The 22,882-nt window shown below is 37.9% G+C and overlaps 1 protein-coding gene across 4 annotated transcripts; it reads left to right on the forward strand.

Moving 5' to 3' along the window:
* The first annotated feature begins 1,149 nt into the window (after positions 1-1,149).
* LOC146591255 (uncharacterized) lies at positions 1,150-22,366 on the forward strand. Of its 4 annotated transcripts, XR_014896848.1 has the most exons (6): positions 13,492-13,728; positions 16,089-16,247; positions 18,207-18,230; positions 18,319-19,019; positions 19,461-19,537; positions 20,807-22,366. XR_014896848.1 is itself a non-coding variant. In XM_085313204.1 (5 exons), the coding sequence occupies exons 1-5, from the start codon at positions 1,236-1,238 to the stop codon at positions 20,949-20,951; spliced, it is 417 nt and encodes a 138-aa protein (XP_085169330.1). In that variant the 5' UTR covers positions 1,150-1,235; the 3' UTR covers positions 20,952-22,366. The 4 variants fall into 4 exon arrangements, 3 of the variants coding, with proteins under 3 accessions (XP_085169330.1, XP_085169331.1, XP_085169333.1); XM_085313204.1 differs by lacking the exons at positions 13,492-13,728; positions 18,319-19,019 and adding an exon at positions 1,150-1,247; XM_085313205.1 differs by lacking the exon at positions 18,319-19,019.
* The last annotated feature ends 516 nt before the right edge of the window (positions 22,367-22,882 follow it).

The raw sequence follows: 22,882 nt of genomic DNA on the forward strand, positions 1-22,882 counted from the left end.
TTAGCTATTAATGTGATATAATATATTTTAAGTACATTTCTATCTTCTAGAAATTAAAGGCTGGATATATTTTCTCTAAAGAATAACTATGTTCCAGCATATCTACATCTGTCATATGTAGATTTCTGAGCACTTTCTGCCTCTTCGCATTCATGGGGACTTGTAGTATTTTGTCATAAGTATCACTCATAGAAATGGAAAGTCCTGAGTGTATTACAAGATGGTGTGGTCTCTTAGTCAAAAAATGTAACTGGTGTTCTTGAATGTTCTGCTTCAGTGAACCCTTCACACACCACACATGGAACCAGTAAAGGAGCACTGTTTCAGTCTTGAAATGGGCCATGCTGTTTCATTTGAAACAACATGTGTTTCTGCTGGGTGTTCTGTGGTTCTTTCTCAACAACATTACTCAGAGCTCCAATACAGCAGGTATCAGCCAAGGAACTCTCAAGTATCAGCAGGACGAATAAATCATATTTTCAAGAGACACCCATCCCTTTCAAATAGATACACAGCTATACATCTGAGACATATCGTGCTTGAAAGAAATAGTTTAATCTTCTCACTCTTCCAAAAACCAAGACGCCAAAGAACTTCCAGTAACAACTTAAATGAAAGTCACAGGAGATGGATTGAGGCCTCTGTCTGTATTACTAATGATCGTAAAACCAATCCCTTTCCCCGTGTCTGTTGCACTGGTGACCTCTAGTGCCCAATGCCTTGAACACTAATCAGAGTTTCTCCAAAGATTTCTTCTCATGAACGTGAGATACAGCAACATCCCTTTCTTCAGTGCTAAAAATTCTGTTACCAGCTTTCCTTTTGCAGCATTTTATATGCAAAGTGATTGCATGGAAAATTAATGTAGTTAATTAATTAAGCTCCATTAATAGCTGAGAAATATTTCACAAATTTTCCACTACGTTATGTGTTGTATTTATTTAGTTTCTTTACTTTATATTGTTATTATGCGTTTTCGATCAAAATAGCTTGCAGGGAAAGCAAAAGATGTATGCTAATTGTAAGAAACTTATTTTTAAGAATGAATGTAACAGGTAGTACAAAGTTTGCCAAATTCTGCTGAAGAATATACCTGAAAACTACTTACTGTACAAGAATACTCACATGTACGTTCTTTCTTTGTTTCAGACATTTGTCACTTCCCTGCTCTGTGAAAAGGAACCAGACCTACTTTGGAAATGTGATGCTTCAACCAGGGCAGACTGTAGCTACACATGAGACTTAATGTAGGTAATGTTGTTACTAGCCAGTTGGAATTTAGCCAGGAAAATGAGTACCTGCTCATAAAAATAATAGTAAAGGACCACAATGGTTCACAACTTAAGATTTTAGTTATTATGACATCTGTTGTAATATAACACACTGTGGCATAAGGCCAGACTGTTGTTTCATATGAGATGGAACAAAAGTAGGAAAACGTATCTCATAGATTTGACTCCAAATAATATTGTGTCGTTCAAAATAATATATGATAGTCAAAATAATATAATATAATGAGCAACTCTGAACTTAACAGCTATCCTGTTGGCTGTGGAAGTGATAGGCAGCTACAGAGGTCCAGGGACTCAGGTGAAGTGTCTTGGTAGAGCTCTCTTCTAAAAAAGATACATGGAGTCTCCCTTATAGTGGATCTCGGTTCTTCACTCAGACTTTAAGTAATGAGAAGTTTTCTTTAGCTAATGTTAACTTGGTGATGTGTAAATAATAAATAATCTGTTTAACAGAATTATGTTAAACTGTGCCCTCAGACAAACAGAACAAGAAAAATAATATATAAAGGAGTTAATTGGATGTATGCTTTACTATTTTATAGATGTATTAAAACAATATAAAGTACAGAAATTATTCTTAGAGCAGGGATGGAAATCTTAAGATACTCTCTCACCCTGTCCACTGGTCTTAAACTCTTTGCTGCACTGTAATCCAGTTTTAAAAGAAAGACTAATACTTGCCTCCTGGTTGGTGATAAAGGACACTGGAGATGTGGGTTTAAGTATTTTCATATTGATAAAGGAATTGAATTTCTGAGTCCTCTGAAGTGCAGTCTGTTACAGAAGAGATGGGCAGTTGACCCTCTTCTCTGATTACTTTGTAAAAGAGAAGGATCCCGAGATGGATTGAAAGTCTTGGGTGGATGAAGACATCTTCCTGCAGAACTATTTCAAGTATATAAGCAGCAGAGAAACTCAGTGTTTAAGACACATAGCACAATTCCATTTCTTCGTAGATGATAGCACACAAGTTAGCATGCAGGTTTTTAAGATTGCCACTCTGACTTGCCTTCATCTTTCTAGGCACCACACAGAGACGTTCTGCAGAATTCTGAAATTTTCTCCAGAGATCAGATGCCTAAAACTCTTAGATGATTCAGTTGTTGATTAGATCTGTCCAGAGGGGGCTAATGGCCTTGGGTTAAGGAACTTCAGCATTGTAGTTTTTGAGCATCTCTTAAATGAAAGCAAGTGTATGTTTCCATGGGAAGCAGAGAGAGTGTGAAAAAAAGGTGTACACAAAAGCTAATCTTCCATGTAATATAAACCATGCCAAATCTGTTTACACACAGACTGTAAGTGCAGTCTTAAAATCTGTATATTGACTGGCAAAGTGAAGAGAAGTGGGAGAAATTATTACTAACTTACAGACCTTCCTGATTCACAGTCTCTTCACTCAATGAAGTCAAATATGACTTCATTTCTGATGTCATTTGATGACCATGGGCAATGAGCATAAGCAAGTTAGCTACAACTTCTTAACCTTTCTGCAGCTTATAGGAGATCTTAGCAGAAAAGTGAATTACAGTAGCTTGCTGTATGCAAGGTACAGCAAAACTTTGGAAGGGGAAAACTTTATTTTAATAAAGGAATACAAAGCAGTCTGACTCTTTATTCAAATGTGAGCAGAACGTTCTTAAGGTAAATACTTTTATCCTGTCAATATGTTGGCTTTCCAGGTCTCCAGGGTCCTAAGTCTAGGATCTGTAAGTTAGTAGCAATCCGGAGTGCCACACTTATCCAAGGCACCAAAAAGGCATGTTTTTGGAGGCACCACAGTGGTGTAACTTATTACCAGTGCATATTAGGCCATGTGTCAAGGAAAGGGAAGTGTACTGCCTTAGTATAGCACCTTCACCCCTGAGCATGGTCTTTTTGTTTAGGAAGCATGATCTTGCTTGTAGCACATACTGTTGCCCCCTTGCAGCCGTATAGCTTGTCATGCCCGACATATGCCGAGGAAACCTGCATCAGCTCCCATTCTTCATGGGGGTCTGTGGAAAAATAAATTTGGGGATTATTGGCCTATCATAGTAGATTCTCCTGCTAATACTTTCAGCGGTTGATCATTAGACTTAAAGTAGGGGCTTGATTAGGTTTCCCAATAGGTTTATTACCACTTGGCATGCCTTACAGTATCCTGCTTGGCCCTCACTGACACTATAGAAAGCACAAGTCTGCCATACATCCTGTGCTAGACCCTCCAGCCCATATGGATACCTTGGATATCTTACATCATCTCAAATGGCACTAGATTCTCATGAATCAGCCACAAAATCAAGCCCTAGCATCTGATAAGACTGGTTTTACTGCCGTTGTTTAATATTGTGGTCTTTTGAGCTTCCTTAGGGTCAGGGAAACAGTATGTTAAAAGGCTTCAGAGCCAGGAATCCACTACTATCATCTTTTAGAACTTTAGATAGTTAAAACTCACCAGTTTAGCTTAAGTGCAAGAAACAACTGTCTTTTTCTTTCTTCAGTTTGCAAGAGGCCATGGAAGGCATGGGGACTTGAAAGCAGTGATCTTTTGTGGGAGAAATCATTACAAACTTACAGACCTTCATGATCCACAGTCTTTTCACTCAACCCTACTTGCCCATCATGAAAATATAGATCAAAAAAGTAATATGGTTAATCTACATCAGCCCTGAGCCCTATTTGCACCTGGAGGTGCAAAGTAAAACTATTATGAGACTCCAAAAATAAAAATAACATTGTAACTTTAAATTAAGTATATTTAAATTAAGTATATTTTATTTGTTAAACTAAGTATATTAAAGCTGATTCTGAAGCTCAGGAACTTTTTTGAGGTCACTGCTACCGATTAAAATCATAGAATCATAGAATCAGTAAGGTTGGAAGGGACCTCTGGAGATCATCTAGTCCAACCCCCCTGCTCGAGCAGGGTCACCTAGAGCATGTTAGACAGGGTTGCATCCAGGCGGGCCTTGAAGATCTCCAGAGAAGGAGACTCCACANCAGGGTCACCTAGAGCATGTTAGACAGGGTTGCATCCAGGCGGGCCTTGAAGATCTCCAGAGAAGGAGACTCCACAACCTCTCTGGGCAACCTGTTCCAGTGCTCTGTCACTCTCACAGGGAAGAAATTCCCCCTCACCTTCAGGCGGAGCTTCCTGCACTTCAATTTCTGCCCGTTGCCTCTTGTCCTGTCCCACGGGACAACTGAAAAGAGTTTGGCCCTGTCCCCTTGACACCCTCCCTTCAGGTACTTGTACACATTGACAAGATCCCCTCTCAGTTTTCTCTTTGCCAGGCTGAAGAGACCCAGCTCTCGCAGCCGTTCCTCGTAGGGCAGATGCTACAGCCCTCTGATCATCCTCGTAGCCCTGAAATAATTTATGCCACACAGAAAAATAGTAATCAAGTAGTGAATGTGTACTGCTGATTTTTTAAGCAAAGCCAGAGCACTGCACTGATGGGGTCACTCTATAAGCAACTGGAGGCAGTGGATGCCTTAGACTTATTTTGACAATACTAGCCTCTTCTAAGGATTCAGAGGGAATATTTCCTGCATTTATATTTGTATTAACAGGCACATTCATAATCTGAGCCTGAGTGAGAGACAAAAATACAAGAAGACTCATTGTGAATGTGACGGTATAAGATCTACTAGTTCTGAAACTCTGCTTTTATGTATTTTCTGTTGGAATCCAATTTTCTTTCAGGTGCAATTTGACAAAAAAAGTGCAAGTAAAAATCAACCATGTGAGACATAAAAAATGGATAAATCACCATTCTCACCATCATAAAAATTAGTTTTCTGAATAAATATGCTTAAATTAAAAGATTATTTACTTTAAAATTTATAGATATACTATATCCTATGGCTTGACTAAAAAGAAGATGCTGTTAGATTATATCAGTTAGCAAGGTAAAATAAGATTAAAGTTTTAGATGAAGTTTTCCTTCTTGCTAATGTAAATCGTAATTAAAATTGGAAATTGAAATCAGTCTTCTCTGAGCTGGATTCAGTAAACCACTGGCTAGCGGAAGGATCACGATGTGGAGGATAATGCCTACCCTGTTACTCTACTGTATGGCTCAGAGCAACAGAGACCTAGTGCTAGCCTCTGAAGTGAACACACATGAGGAGCTTTCTTTCAGGGTGTCTCTAGCACTGTTCTGTTCTTCTAAATAACTGAATGTACCTCAACATTTGAAACAATAGTTTTCAGACCGTTATTCCCACACAAGTGGGAATAACAAATCAGGCACAGGGGAATTAATAAATTGAATTAAGAATAGGTTAAATTTAAGAGTGTTGCAGCCATCAGAAAAATGAAATGTTTTACTCTCTAAACATTCCTACTAAACATCTGGGAAATCTTAGCTTAAAAATAGTGCAGCAGGCACAATGGAAAATCCTTGAGAGTGATGACAGCTCTGATTTCACATGTATTTATAATCCTGCACTTCGTTTGTTTTCTTGGGATTTCTGAATCTGACAGAGACAGATATCTGAAAATAACTGACATGCTAGCTGTCAGCCTCTCCTTAAAATGTGTGGTGGATATAGATCAAGGGAACTAAAACACAGGGGACTCAAAGTTATTCTCCGTTACAAAATGTCGAGAGGATGAAGCATTTTATAGTTCCTGAATGAAATGCTCACATGTGAAAAAATAAATAGCTGACAGGCTCTCACTTCAGCAACTTCTATATGGTGCTGAATTCAAACTACTACCTATAGTCTGTGAATGAAGACGGATCATGCCACTGTAAAACAAACATGGAAACATGAATATGAGAGCTATATGAGGTGCTTGCTACAGGATACAAACTTTCATCTGTTACCAGGGTTAGTTTTTCACCAGTCATGAGAAAGATGCTTCCTAAATAACTTGAGGTTGTTTTGTGCAATAACTTTGTGGGAATTCAGCTTAAAGATCAATCTCCTCTCTTTCTTGTAGGCATTATGGGAAATCCGTAGTTTTGGCAGGCAGGCAGGAGAGAGAAGCAGGACAGTCCTGAATTAAACTAAAAATGCTTTGAGACAGAAATTTTGCATTATACACATTTACAGTGTCTAATATAAAGAGGACAAATCCTTCAAATTTCAATGTTTGATGTGCTAACACATACAGCTGGGGTATTGAATTAATGGAAAAGGTCAGCACACTACTTTCCATTCAAAAAGCAAAGATAATAAAATGAGATTGGAAGTTCTCCAAGTATGAGTTGGGAGACAGCAGTGTTTTCTGAGACTTCTTGTGTGGTGTCAGAAGATATGCCAAGGCAAGCAGGAAGAGGAGTGAACTACTTACCTCCACATCCTATATCCGCTACGCTCTGCATACATTTTCAAGTGAGAATCTACCTGCAAGTTTCTGCTGGTCAGACAAGGCAAATTTTCTTCCACATGCGACAGCTATGTTACTCATTAACCACTGAGTTTTAAGAAGTCTGTTTGATTCAGTATCTCGGTCATGGATGATGGCATTGTGTAACAAGAGTACTATACAAGTCAACAGAAAAAAGGTGGCCAGCTCTGTGAAAACCTGTAAAACAGGGACCCTTGTAGCTAGTTCTTCAGGGGGATAAGCCCTTCTTTTTCAGTGAAGTCATTCTGAGGAAAATTCAGCAGGGATATCCCTGGAGCTTTAAAGCTCCTACTTAGCCTCATCTAGGGAGAAGAACCATAGATACGTGTGCACATGTATATGTACATGTGGAACAGAAAGAGAGACTGGCGGACTGCAATGTATATGACTTAATCTTCAGCAGAAATCATTCTGAGTTGCCCTGTGGGAGGTAGCTTGCTACAAAGCCCCGTTCAGTTAAGAGGAATCTCACTGTTTTGTAAGCGAGTAGAAGCTGCCATACAGTTTGATCCTTGGATGTAATACAGTTTCTGATTTAAATGATTATCATTTTTCCCAGTCATAATTATCTGTTCATACCAGTCCACCACTAAGCATCATTCCACAGCTCCAAGCCACATACAGTAATATAGTCATGAAAATCAGTGTGTGTGACTTGATGCAAAAACTGCTATTTGCAATCATGTGATACTTAAGAAGTTTCTAAATAGCTGAAGGATTCTACACTGCTGAAAATAAATAATAATAATAATCAAATTCTGTATGTAAAGCCTAACCTACTATGCAAGAAGCAAAGCGGTGCTGGTGAAACTGAGTCATATGAGCACTTTCTGATGGATTCTTCTTTGCAAATTAACTTTATGGGATCTGTTTAGAAGATGGAAACAGTCATGCATTTATTTGACTCGATATAACAAACTATTTTGTTAGATACAAGGCAAATAAGAGAGGCTTTTCAGCTTATAGTTCGGATTTTTCTGCTGGCAGTAGTAGTCTGCAAAAGTCAAAATTCTTAGAACTTCAGCCTGTATGCTTTTTAAATGCTGAAACAAGTCATTGAATGATCACGTGACACAGAAGTCAATGGGAAAATGTCTAACTCTTCAGACATTTTGTAAGTGACTCTATAAGGATAATTTCATACTATTCTGTAATGTTTGTTACCAGGAATATTACTATCAAAGACATTCAATTTTTTGCAGCATACAGAAGCCATTACACTTTTACGGCATACAGAAGCTTCCTTATATGCAAATGTGAAGACAAGCTTTCTGTCTTATAGAGCTATAAGATTTCATTCCATAAACATTTCATGTTTGATGGAATGAATTTTACAGGGTAGAAGGCAATAGAAAGGATAACATTTATTATAGTAAGATACTATACTTCCTTTCTATTATCCTGCATATTGGATGGTACCACTACTTTTTTTACAATTAATTCCTCTGTGGGCAGTAGCTAATGCAACTCAGCTGATGTTAATGGATGATCACTTCCCCCATGGTAGCATCAGGCAAATGAGTAAGTCAGCTGTTGTGAGTGACTTTGTATTCCTGGTGATTAATATACTTGATGTGAAGATTTGCTAACTGTACTGATTTCAGATGAATTATCTTAACTCAACTATACATTCGCCTAGCAGCCTCTAATCACTTGAACTTTAAGATGTTGAGACTGCCACCATGAATATTTTCATGGCTAATTATTTCCCTGTGTTACCTGTATCTATTTTTGCTGTCACTGAAGGTGCCTTGAGGTGTCTACATTTGAATGGATGACAACAGACAGGTAAATGACTACAAATAAGAATAAGGAGATGAGCAGCATGAGAGAAAAGGGGTTCCAAATGTTTACCCAACTTGTTAGGGAGAACTGAGCTGACAAAATGGTTTTTTATTTTGCAGTTTCATCAAAGGATTTTGAAAGTGGTTTTCTGAATTTTCTCCACTGCTCCCCTGCTCTTCTTTTTGTTGCTTTTGATACAGTGTATCTATTGCTGCTATGGTGTCTTTTAAATTTAGAAGACTGGATTCAATCTAGCATTCTCATCAGTAATGACAATGACAGTTTTCAGAAATGCTAGATACGGTAACTGGAGTAAAGAGCAGGTGGGAAGATTAAGAGCACTTGCTAGAGAATAAGGGCTCTAAGAGATGGAGAAACTGAAAGAAAGATCAGGTCTCTCTCAGAATCACATTAGAGCAAAATACATAGCAAGTCCTGTATCTAGGAGCTTATCTTTTGCAGATGGCTGCTTTGCTGCATCTGTCCTCCTCTGGCAGTGTTGTCTGATATGCATCTGTTTCTCAGCAATCAATAACCAGTCAATGACAACTTCACTGACATCGTGGCTGTTGATTTCCTTTGGAGAAGATAGCTATATGATGCCAGCTTCAGGGGAGACTCACATTCCCTTCAACAGAAAAAGGAAGATTTAATAACAGCCTGTTTCTCAGTACTTGGAGTACTCTAAACTTGAGAACAGAATTACAGTGAATCTGAACTCAGGTCACATGAGTCATAGAACACTGATTTAGGCAGCTTTACCTGAAACTGCATGTCTGTAGACTACCTATTTGGTGTACGGAGTCAGAGGTGTGAGGCTCAAGCAATTCTTAAGCATTGTTTCCTCATCAAGCACCTGTACAGTGCCCATCTCCTGGCAGTGTCCAGGCTAGCAGACTGTGTGGACTCACATGGTGTCCATCAAGTTCTTTTTTGGACAGATGACCCATCATAACTAATTCCACTTTTATAATAAAAACATCTGTTACATTAACTATCATTCCTGTAATTTCTATTAAAATAAGAGAAGTAGAATCAGTAAAATTTGGCAAGGATGGCCAAATTCCTGTATCGATGACTTCCAAGATTGATTGATTTTAGAGATACATGACTTCAGTTTAAGCCTATTACTTTGGTTGCCTTTTAAATTTAGAGTGCCCCAAATATAGCTCTTCAGTGTTGCTGGTCCACATATCCTCAGATTTCAAGGCTCACTTCAGCCACCAGGCAATGAAGGGACACAAATTTTGGAAATATGTCTTCTCAGTTGAAACTTCTGAACTTCTTACTTCCAAGTAATACACCAAGGAACCCTAAAAATCCTGGCTGTGTCTACCTATCTATCAGGCTGCTTATGAGCCTGGCTTCTGTGCATTCCCAAGTCCAAAACAATCCACGTATGTGTCTGATCTGAACTGACAAGACTCTGAGATTACAACTTTCTAGGCAGGTAGAAGTTTAATGGTCTTCGATTAGATGTTTGTAAAAACCAGACCATCTCCCAAAACTGTTTCAGAATGAAAACATTTTAACAAAAATATATTGTAGGATTTTTTTTTTTCTAAATGATTCTAACTAGGCATAAACAAAGCAAATCCCAAAACTTAGGTAAGGAGATAATAAAGAAGAGACCTGTACCTGTGACATAGCATCAAATAGGTTTGATCCAAAGTATGAGAAGTGGAGATAGAGTAGGCTCCAACTATATAATTACCTGGCCACCTATCTGACCCCTTTGGTTAGAAACTGAACTTTCCAAAACCAGTGAGTAAGAGGAAATAGTAAAAATAGCAAAAACGTGTATATACTCATATATGTATATATTTTTTCCCTTCTTTGTAACATACTATAGAAGTAACTTCCATCATTTAGTAAAGTGGAGGTGGTTTAGTAGGCATGATGTTTATTGAATACAAATTTAGGAGAATGTACAGAGGTTCTAAAGACTGTTTCTACAGTCCTAAAGTCTGTTAGTCCTAATACTATAGTTTAATAGTGCTCAAGTCTGATAGTCCTAAAGATGATTTCCCTTTTAAACTCCTGATCTCTGTAAAAGAGATGGCAGTGCTTTCCTATATACACTGCTTTACCCCAAGTCCTTCCTTCTGAAGGGGTTTATGTGACAGGATGTAATTCAGGAAAGGTCATGAACTAACAGGGATCAGTACTCCCTGGCAAGTCTGGTGACCTAGGTGAGGAGTATCTCCTAAAGAGGGGATTGTGTGGCTTTTGGTACTATTTTTTAAAGAGTACTGGAAGGAGATTGCTTCAGTATTAAAAGACTTTTGTCAGGGAACAGTGGGCTTGAGAATTTCATGCTTTTGAGACCAGGGGAAAGGATCCTTCTAAATGGGTGAACATTCTGGCATTTCAGAAGTTACACCTAGATGGGACTCTACCTCTGGATTGCCTCTGTCTATACTGCTCCTTGAACAGGAGTCATGGTTTCTTCATTTGTAGAGTGAGTCTGCATTAATGCTTTTCTCTATATACACTGGAAATGTATGAAGATAATAATTTCTTAGTCCAGTAAAATACTATCATAAGGGACAGAAAATATAATTGTTATTGGAGATATTCTTCAAAGTCTGAGAAGAAAGCATTGGTTACATGACAGTTTGGGAGCAGTTTTTGAAAAAAATGGATAATGAAAATGGCTTCTTGTGCTAGTTATCAGTAGACTTCAAAGGCAGAAGGGTTCTGCAATGACCTGATAAACAAATGTTGAGTGAAAAAGAAAAGATAAGGAAAAAAAAAACTGCTAATGAAACACAAGCAAGTGTTAGGCTACCATTTAACAATTTTACTGATGCAAAGAAATTGTAAACAGATATAGTTTTTTTGCTTAATAATTGGTGACACAGCAACTTCCTGAAAAAAAAGGTTAGCCAACGATAACATGAACTTGAATTTCTTGTCTGAACCCATTSTTACAGAGCTAACTACATAAGAAAGCAATTATGGAATCAGAAACCATTTTCATTAGAGACCTTAGTTTGGAAACTGACTTCATGAAGGGTTTTTTTCAACCTTTGGATGACTAGTACAACATTCCATAGAGAGACCTGTTTCAAAACAAAGTACACATGTAAATTGTGTATTTCAGTTCCAATTTATGATGGTGAAAAAATATTTTGTTCCTAAGTTTCTAGCATGTCTCTAATTCAAGGTGATTTCAGACTAGGGTCTATAAAGTTTTAAATCCAATAAATCAACTAAGTATGGGTTAAGTTTGGTAGTACAGCATATAAGGTGAATCTGCTACTTTCAAAAGAGTTACTCAGATGAGTAGTTCTGTTATAGAGACTGGATCTGCTTGAACATCTGTCTGCATACCACYGAGATAAGGAGTTTAACGATCTGGGCCTCAGCTTTTGGTGACTATGAACCCACTTGCAATTTAAGTTCAATGGGCATTTAGTCAGGCATATATTAGTAAAAGGTATTTGTAGATCCCTTTCCTGAGAGAGATCTAAAATACAAAAATATGTGCCATCTATTACGTCCAGTTATATCCTGCTACTCGTTTCCAAATGAAGTAATTTCTTCCAGTACTCATGCTAAGATCATACATTTCATAACTGCTCAGAAGAATTAGCTGAAGGGAGAGTGTCAAGAGGATGGAGCTGAACTCTTTTCAGTAGTGCCATGAGACAGGACAAGAGGCAACAGGCACAAACTGAACTACAGGAAGTTCCACCTGAATGTGAGGAGGAATTTCTTCACTGTGAGAGTGACGGAGCACTGGCACAGGTTGCCCAGAGGGATGGTAGAGTCTCCTTCTCTGGAGATCTTCAAAACCCACCTGGATGCAACCCTGTCTGATGTGCTCTAAGTGACCCTACTTGGGCAGAGAGGTTGGACTAGATGATCTCTAGAGGTCTCTTCCAACCTTACTGATTCTGTGATTCTGTGATGCGTATTTGATAATTCTACGTAGAATTACATGTAAGGGGACTGATTCACTTGCATTACCATGAGTATCTAGGAGCATTTTAGACAGCCTACAGTAGCATGCTTGGCCTCATTGTTCAGTTCCAGAAGAATGTAGGTCTCCCACTGGACATGTGCCATAACTGTCAGTCCCATGTGGATGTCTTGGATAAATTATGCTATCTGAAATGGCACTGGACACCTTTGTTTGGGGATACGAATTGCTCCCAATAAGTTTGATGGACAAACTTATATATAGCTGCTTATGTAGCAAATACTTGCATTAATTTCCCAAAGTCTCCTGAAAGTGCACAAGTAAGGAATTTGATCTTGCAAGTAGTGTTTATTGCCTTGAATAGCCTTTGTAAAAATGAAATAGCTGCTTCACTTTTTGATTTCTGTGGAACTCCATATTCAATGAGGTGCAAGAAGGACTCAAGTATAACACTACTGTATATCAAAGAACTGTAGAATAATATAAGTTGAAGGTCCTCTCTTCCAGCTCTAAGCAGACAAACTTTACATTACTTTTACTTTACATTAGGTCATGTTGCTGAGGACTTTGTCCAGTCAAGCTTTGAATATCTCCAAGGAGGGGGATTCCACAATCTCTTTGGGCAAGCATAGGCACCATCTTGGTGAAGAATTTTCTCCTTTAAAGGATCCGAAGTAGTTCAAAGTTACACTTTACAGAGTGGCAACGATTTTGTTTTGGATACTTATTTTTATGGTGCAGTGAATATTTAGGAATGTAGTATGATTTGTGACTAGTGCAAGAGAATATGGTTGTCTTTTGTGATCAACAGGCTTTTCGCTTATATGGGCCAGATTTCTCCTGGACAAAGCTGGCCAATGGAAGGAGATTAATTTTCCATGCTTAAAATGGGCTTTGAGATCTATGGAAAATCTATTTGTAAGAGTGAGGTGTGAGAGTATCCTCATCATTCACAACTAGAGTATTTTACTGAATGTGCAGTTCAGAACTTGTTTTTACATACAACTAGAACTTGTTATTTAGTTGTTAGTTTTGTTATTTTTGTGCTCTTTGCACACTTCAGTTTGTAGTATGGAAATTCTTTTTAGTTCATCCAAAACTCCTAAAGTTATGCAGCTGGTGTGGTGTTTAACTGCTTATAACAGCTGCTTATGAGACAGTGTGATCCAACCAGTAAACTGCTCAGGAAATGATAAGTGCAGCAGGATCGGTCTTTTGAGGTCTTCTGTCTTAGGGAGTTACAACCAAACTTTATTTGCTGTTGGGACAGCGACAAGGGGATTTTTCAGGTTTGTTTTCTGGCATTTTTGCACTGTGCTAAAACATAAGGAAAAAAATGAAGTTGTATAAGACAGTACCTACTTTCATTCTCTTGCTTACAGGTGAGTGAACATTTCTTTACACTTGTTTTCTTAGCCTTTACTTTCTCTTCAATTCTTTTAATTACTGTATGAAGAGACACCTAAATATATTCTAAATGGAAATAAGTATGAATTGATCTATAAGTTATTGTTCAATTGTTGATGATGTTTTCTCTATGCGTTATCCTATTGTACCATATGACAGACTACTTCAGTAACATCTCTATCAGTAAGATTAAACTCACTTAAAAACAGGATAAAGCATAAAGATATTTTGCCATTCAAATTTCTGTAGCCTCTAATAATCAAACTTCAAGAATAAGTTGGGTTGTTGTTTTTCAAAGAAATTCCTTGCAGGTGCAGAAAGAGACACATCAGTATTGTAACAAAAAAAATTTAGAACTAGAGGTATGTTAACAAATACATGTAATACATCTCTTTTATTTGCACTGCTGGTTACAGGTACAGTGGCAGTATCTCAATGATGCTGCAAAATAGAGCAAAAACCCCAGAACTGATTCCTAGTTGAGGAATGAGTTCAGGACGTTAAACCATAGCACCAGATCTTCCTAAATCTACCACAAAGACTTTGTAAATTCGCTGAGGAGCAGTGAGGAAGGGTGGTGTCTCACTCTGTGAGTATCATGAACTTCTTCCCATCTGCACCAATTGCATTATTAGGACTTGACTAGTTGCATGGAGTACCTGGAGGGCAATACTCCAGCTCCTCATTTTATTTGTGTCTAGATGAATGCATTTATATTTAATGCTGAGAAGTTGTGACTGAATATGGCATAACAGATACCACCTATATCATGTGTCTATTGAAAGCAGTTCATGTTTCGTGGTTACAATTTGTGGCTGAATATGACATAACGGAAAATCTGTATCTGTTTCATTAGTTTTCACTAGAATATTGCCTTGCCAAAATTAAAAAAAAAAAAAGGATTAGATTGGTGCAAAGACATAAGAGACTTTCTTCATTACACCTTCATTGCACTAAAGGCAGTGATTGAGCAAGAATTTAAGAGATGGGGTTTTTTGGCTAATGGACCTTCTTATTATGAAAGCACATAGACTCGCTTGATCACGGGACTGACTGAAAATTTATGTTGTCCTTTTCCGAAAGACTTCATGGAGATATGTATATCTACAGGCCCAGTCTGTGGAGTTGTGCTGTGCTTGGCATGAGTTTTATAAAGGCCTCACAGTGACAAAGCAAGCTTTTCTGCTAGCCATGGAGCAACTTAAATCCATTGCCAGCAAGTGCATCATATTCTCAGAAAAAAGGGCAACATCCGTCTATAAATACTGGTCTTTCTTATTGCAATGTCATGGGTGCCTGTTTCCTCCCTTTCAGAAGAGCTGTGGACATTATATGTGGAGATTATGCTATAATTCTAGCAAGAACTGTATAGAAAGCAAGACCTCCAAGGGTAGACCAGAATTATCTAAGACATATTTGATAGCACTAATTTATTTAATTTATATTTCCAAGAATCTCACATGCTGCAGTTTTGTCCCCCCGTGCTGTATCAGAATGAGTTATTTCTTATGTAAAACTTCTTGGGACTTCACTGACTAAACTTCGTACCACAGAAGTTTTGTTCTGTTTTTAATGTCACAACTGAGATACTGTAAGAAAACATCCACAGTAACGGAACCGAGTGTATACTTTTTCTCTCTTGCTGCTGTGCAGGAAAAGTTCAAGGAAAGTAGCTTTCACCCTTCCCCAAATTCTATTTTTCATTAATTTGCAATTGAAATTGAGGAGGAATTTGAAAGAAAGGATGTTTTCATTTGTTAACTAAAGCAACCTGATGCATTGCATCAACTATATTGATAAGATCGCTTCGCATAGCATATAAGGCAAGAGGAAAACTGAGAAAGAACATGGATATCAACAAATACCTCAGGAGAATTTAGCTGTCATATCCTAACAGGTGTCTTCAAAGTAAAGAAAATGCAATGTAATTTCATGGGTTTACCATTAAGCTGGTTTTGCTGATTTTCACAGATTGCTCAGAATTAGTGAGGGATACAGCTTTACTGACTTTTTCTTTATGGATTTCAAATTCTTACTCCAAAACGTGGAGATACTGCAATAACTGAGGAGAATGTCTGTGAAAATACTTTTTTAATCTGAGTAAATGACAGTTGTTTTTGAAAGCTTATTCCGAGAAATGATGGAACAATTTCAACTGAAATGTTCATACAGAGGAGTCTAATGGTGGCAAACATTACACACACAAAACAACAGCCAAGATTGTCCAAGTTATCAGCATTTGAAAATAGGGTTTTATAAAAGAAATTATCAGACAGCCTTCATAATAAACGGTGTGATACATTCCAGCAATAATATATTTGTTTTTAAATTTTAGGATATTTTTACAAATATATGCAGGTTGCTGCAAACAAAACAGCAAGCAGAGAAACACACTTGTCAACAGAAGGAACGACTGATGTTCCACATGGAACAGCTTTTTCCAGCACCACAGAAACTTCTGAACCAGAAATACATGGGAAAGGAAATGTTCCAGGTTTGTTTTTTAATTTATTGCTTCCTCCAAATCCTCAGTTCCTTCTTCAGTGTGCACACCTGAGTCTTGTGAATTCACTCTTTCATTTTTTCCTTGTTTTTCTCATGGTGACTCTTGCGCAGCTGTCTGTTTTTTCTGTGCATATCCTGTTGTGCCTATTCCTGTTGGAAGTTTGATTTTTGTCCTGCTGAGCCTTGACACTCTGACAGTTTGATGGAAGTTGCTCCTTTTCTCAGCTGTTGCCAAGCCTGCTGCCTAAGTCACGAGAAGTTGAAGGTAAAAGTTTGCCTTCTGCTAGTCTCAGCAAATACCAGTTTCGTGAAGTGGAGGACTAAGGACATGGCCAAGTTGATTGCATTATTCCAAGGTGCCAAGCAACCCTCCATCCATCACATGAAGCCTAGTAATAGATAACATGAACACTGTGAGCCTGTCCCAAGCAGAAAGCAAAACCTGCTAGTTTAAATGTTGTGAGTTACCCTTAACTCATGTTTAAACTGAGATGCAGCTTGGCCTAGTTAGGCAAAGACAGCTGATTGTACTACCTCAGCCGCCTTTGTTCAGCACTATATGGTGGACACAGGGCTAAACCTGTCATCTGTTCACAGGAGCAACATTTGAACAGAGCCAAGTCACTTTGGTATCAACATGTTATGAGCAAAACTCATCAGTACTTTATCATGATTTATCTGTGCTTTAATCCATACTGAACATTGAGTATGCCACTGACAGTACCTTGATGGTGTCTCTGCTGGTACCAGGATTGCAATACAGATGAATCTGAAACTGCCATAGTGATAAACCTTTTAACTGCACTTTCTGTCCAAAATTCTTTTTAAAAATTGCAAACGTGAATTAACTTAGCAGCCCTACAAACCCATTATGAATTTAAACAGTTCCCCCACACACCATTTTTACAGAGGCTGAAGCTGAGGCACAAAGAATATTTGAGACATCTCAAATAACAAAGCCTACAATAACTGAGACTGTCAAACATCAGAAAACAGTCATGTAGTATAAAATGTCAGACAATCTTCACGATCAGTGGATAGGCTGGTAGTTCATGGTGAAGGAAGAAAACTAATAAGGAAGATAGCACCAGAATAGCCCCACACAGACCTGTTAAGTGTCTTGCATCTTTCTGTGACACCCCTCTGTGCAGGATCATCAGCACTTGCTTGTGTGTATGTGTGAAACTATAGGCTGCTCTTGCTGATCTTTCTAGAGGCTTTATGAAGTGACTGCTTTCACAAGCTTAACTTTACTATTACAAGCCCAGCTAGAGCTGCACAAAACTTCATAGGTATAGGCAAGTGCTTTAAAACCCTGATGTCTTCTTCATACCTAGATTTGAGAGACTTTTGTATTGTATTGTTCTGTTAAGCAGCTGGTGGGGCAGTTTGGCTACCTGAAGAGCCAGGAATTTCGCTTACCCTATTTCTCCGTCTTGTCTTCTCTGTACCTGTTACATTGAGACACTATTGGAGGCTGAGTGGTGAAGACAGATAGAAGAAAGGCAAGAAGGAGGAGGCAGCTTTTGGTGGTGACAGTCTTATCTGCTCCCTCCTTCGTCAGCATGGCAGGATCTGAAGAAAACTGCCATTCTAATCTGGGCTAAGTTATGCCAACTGTATATATTTATAAAAATATACAACTCTCTGAATGAATGAGAGAGAGTTCATGCACATAAAAGCTTGCCTGTCAAGCAGACAAAGCACGTGCAAAGGAGGGCAAACAGAAATCAGCCCATAAGTATGGAGAATGTTGGCCCAGACTAGTTAGTACCTGCAATCTATTATTTCAACAGGAAAAAATTATTTACAGTTTGCTTCTAACAACCAACCGTAATTGGGGGGATTTGTGATCAAAAAAGACTATGGAAAAGTGCTTTCAGTTTCATTACACGTAGCTGTACAGTATACTTATGGTTCTAATTTTCACTGTTTTTCTTTTTGACAGAAAAACAATTCTCAGCCTTACTCGGTAGGTTGACAACTTCAATATATTTACTTCTGCTTAAAGAATTTTTTTCTTTATCTAAATTCTGAACTTCCAACTTCTTTTACCACAGTTGATTATGAAAAACAAAAGCTGGATGTGGACTGCCTACATTAGCCTGAGAAGTTATCCTTTTATGAATAGGGATTAAAGACACTCTTAAATTGAAAATCATTGTATTTTTCTGATATATGAGTAATAAGAATATCACTTTACTAGACTAGACCATAGTAATTACTGTTTTTAGAATTATGATACTTACTCCTTGGGGCTTTTTCTTTCATTAAATACTGCAACACCAAAGATGATGTGATCAGCGGTATATGCTGGTATACTAAAATTGGAGATGAATGTAGCATATATTGTTATGCTAAATGAAGAGGTAAAATCAGGGAAAGCTTTGCTGTTGCTTTACAATTACACATCTGTTTTCAGACTGGAAATAAATGTTATTTAACAATACATTATTAAATGAATATTAACATGTGTTCTTAGAATATTATTAATTGAAATATTATTAAACAACATCATTGACATTAACATAGCATTATTACCATTACTTAAAAATTAACAATCATCTTTTTGTTTATACGAATAGCTAGACAAATTCTCTTCTTTGTGCTGTGTATCTAATCTATTATTGTGCTGGATAACAGCTGTAAAAATGCAAGGAGACCTGAAAGGAGAAGCAAGGTCAAACATTCAAAGCACATTGCTTAAATTCCTTCATAAGCAAAGCTACTTTGGTCTTAAGGTGTCCCAAAGATCCTCAAGGTGGGCTCACAGAAATTGTTGATAGAATTGTAAAAAGTGCTTCACTTCAGAATGTTTCAAAGAAAAATGAAGTTTTAGGCCATTTAAGTTCTTCCAAATAAAACTAAGTTTCTGCTTAGAAATATGTTTCTATGCATAGTATTACCTATCATGGCTGAACAGATGCTTTGAGTGTGTTAGAGGAGAGTTGTGTGGAGCTGATTTGTTTAATCAAGATGAAAGTTACTTTGCCTGCCAAAAATAATTACTGACTGTAATGAGTTGCAATATGCTCGATTCATTTCTGTGCTTATCTAGATTTGAAATAGACTTTTATTTAGAGGAAAAATAAAGATCTAAGTTCTACTGTAGCATATAACTATTCTGTATTGCATCACCAATGTAGGTATTAATTATTTCCTTTTCCTAATGACTAATGGTAGCTTTCTTCTGCTCTTTTAGTGGCAGGAATCAGCATTTTCTTTGTGTTCCTTTTTGTTATTGTCATTGCTGGTATATGGTATGCACGAAAGTCAAAGGTAAGTCCAAATCTTTACCTTTTGATATTTGTTTAAGTATGTATAGGCAGACTGTCAGCTTCCCACTTCTTTCACTTTTCAAATAGGTTGGTGGTGCTCGTTTTCACTGTACTTGCTATTTCTTTTACATTTTTGCCACTGGATAGATTTCTGAAAACTAGTCACCCTTTAGTCATGGTATCTTTCATCTATCTTAGCCACCTCCCTTCTTGGGCAGTACATGCTCGCATTTTAGTAGCAATGGTTCCTAATTTGCAGAGTTTTATTCTCTCTTTAATGATATTTTTTGTCATTAAAAAAATGACCTGCATCACAGATGACAGTTCACCAATTCAAGGGAGTCTAATCTGTCCAGGTTATTTTGGCTGTCACAATTATTTAGTAACCATAGGTTTGTCTGTGAAAAGTTAATATTTCTGACAAATTGAAATAGTAGGTCACTTACCTAATAATAAAAATAAATAGAGTAACACTTAATAAAGGTTTAAGCATGCAAAAATAGTCCACCATATTTGTGAAGCAAATTCATATAGTGAAAATACCATCAGAACTAATACTATTATTAAATTGGCTTAATTGATTTTGTATTTGTGTAGCTTAGATGTATACTACAGTGAAATACAATTAATGTATTTGCATTTCTTGCACAGAAAAGTTTAGTTGAAATTAATTCAGACCCTTCTGGCAAAGCTGAACTATCCTTAAAACATATCGAAGTATGAGAACCAGTGTGAGGTAAAGGCCTTTTGAAAGAGCACTTCAGTGGCAGTGAGAGGTCTGTTGTGGTTCACCCTTTGGTCTGCGTATCTGTATGGAAGAACAGTGCATTTCATGGGGCTCTGTGTCAGCGTTTTGCTCCTTTCCAGCCAATGTTTCAAATCACTTCAACATAATTGGGAATGTCAATTGACAAGAGCCCCTGCCACCAAAAGAGTCTCAGTTGATGGTCTTAGGTAAAGCATTAACGCTAGGGGGGCTCTGAAGTACTTCTGCACCATTTGACGGTGGTATTGCACTCCCGGTAGTATGATAAAGGAGAGGTCAAACTGCTGCAGAGCCCCAAGCCGTATAAGCTGTTCACTCATCAATACCATGTAAATCCAGTGCTGAGAACTGCATGATACTAGGGGACTCTGGGAAGCTTAATCATTGGTGTTTATGACCTTTGCCATGTATTTGATCTGTCATCTGTCACAATGAGGTATATTTCTATCCTACTCTTACTTYGATGGTATTTTTCATATTTCTCTTTTTGTATGTCTTTTTCAGAAGCAAAGAGGAAATTAAAGTTCTCTCAGTTAATAGCAATTTAAACTGCACTCTCCACAGAGCTGAATCTTCAAAAATTCAAGTGCTTGAAACAAAAGAGATCCTAATTACAGAAAATGTCACACTTAGACTATGTTTGTTCTAATAAATCAAATCTGCCCAGGAAGACTCCTACTGCTGAGACTAGCTGGAATAGCCCTTGCTTGTGCTTGTACACATGCAAACTACCTACTGGAACAGCGCCTGGAATGTCCTAGCTGCCAAGCTTTGGCCAGGGCCAAAACCAATTTCCCTGCATAAACAGTAGCATTTCAGTGCCTGGGAGTAGCCTAAGCATTGTTTAATTTACTAGTCTAGATATATGGCCTTATTGTTTAAAACTGATTTTAATTGACATATTTGACATACATACATGCCTGTACTGGCAGTTTTTAGCCCTGATTAATCAAAGCTGGCCACTACAAACCTTCATTTATTCCTTGTATTCTGCTTTCCTGCTTCTCTGTAGCTGTGTGAAAAGCCAGCCACTCGAGTATAAACTGACAGACCTTCCTTACTTTAGTTCTAGCCTTTAGTAAGAGTAGCAATAGTCGATCAGTCGAGGCTGAGAACCTGAATTTTGTTAGATGATACAGTCATTATTCCACTACGTCTCTGCCTGAGTTTCACTTTGCAAGGAGTGTAAGCAGTACTCACCACAGAGTGACTGCTGCGGTGCCGTGAGCGGCCGCGGGGATGGCGGGCCGGGCTGGGGGGCGAGCAGACACGTGCCCAGAGGGCTGGCTGCGCTCCTGCCAGCATGGCTGGGGGCAGGCAGACAAGGACAGCGCCTGAGATTGCTCTACCATACATTTCCCCTGTGACTCCTGGCAAGTGAATTGCAGTTTCTGAGCTCCTGTCTATAGAGCAAAAACAGAAGCATGTTGCTACATTATCTGTGGAGATAAATACATTGAAGGATGTGGTGTGTATGAGACCTGCAGTAATGAGACTATATAAGAGCTGTAAATATGGAGGAAATGACACATTCTGTTTGTCTGTAAATCTTCTCAGGCCAGTTATCTCTCTCAGTAACAGTACAGAAGAGCGTTATGGCACCTTTTAACTTCAGACATCGATGGACGTTTCTCAGGATCTAGACTTCATGAAAGCCAAAGAGATACTTTCTTTTGACCTTAGTAAAACAAAAATTATTTCCTAATGCGAAAGGATCATTGAAAATGATAACCACTTTTGTCTTTTGCTTCATAAGTAAACACATTTTTTCCTTCTTGTGTTTTTATTATCAGTTTAAGAATGAAATAATTGTATGAATTGTGTTTTGCAGCAGCACTGTTTGAGCTGTGGGCTTTGTGCTATAGCTACTTCTTCTGATTTTTTTTTTTCTATGTTCATCTTGTGGTTCTTTTCTATTAAATGGAAGCTCAGTATGTGCTTAAGTGCTTTACTAGATCAGGAGTATCCTGGACAGCAAATAGTGTTAGCTGAGGAAGTAAGAATAACAAATATATGTCCATTTTCAAGCAATAATTCAAATAAATCATGTTTCTATTACTTTCTGTTTGACATTTGTAAACCTATATGGGAATGGCTCTTTGCTTTTGGAAGTGTTTGCAGAATGGCTGTATTTTGTCTGCATTTTTACAGATGTGTATATTAGGAATGATATTTACTATTTGTTATTTTGTTAATGCTCTATTTAAAATGTTTGTGATGGCTTAAGTAATTAGAAAATTTCTCTCTAGCTTAGTTGACCAGTCCCATAAAGCGGATGCTGAATACTCAGCAGTTAAACTACCTGAGAACTTGGAATGGTTTGTATGAATGAAGGCTGTACAACATATGGCCTGAAAAATGCACTCACAGAGCAGTTAGTCTGGCTCATTGCACTGTGGTTTTGTTGTGTGCTGATAGGCAAGAGAGGCTGGCAGGTATTACATGTGGATGGGATAGATGGCAGGGGCAACTTGCTGGGCAACATTGGGAAGATAGTATTTAAAAGGCAGGTGTAGACAATAAGACAACAGACAAACTAAAAGAGTGATAAGGTTCTCGAGTGCATTATAGGAAAGTATG

This window comes from Rhea americana, unplaced genomic scaffold, assembly GCF_003343005.1.
Source record: "Rhea americana isolate MKP2758 unplaced genomic scaffold, rheAme1 scaffold_38, whole genome shotgun sequence".
Classification (NCBI taxonomy): Eukaryota; Metazoa; Chordata; class Aves; order Rheiformes; family Rheidae; genus Rhea; species Rhea americana.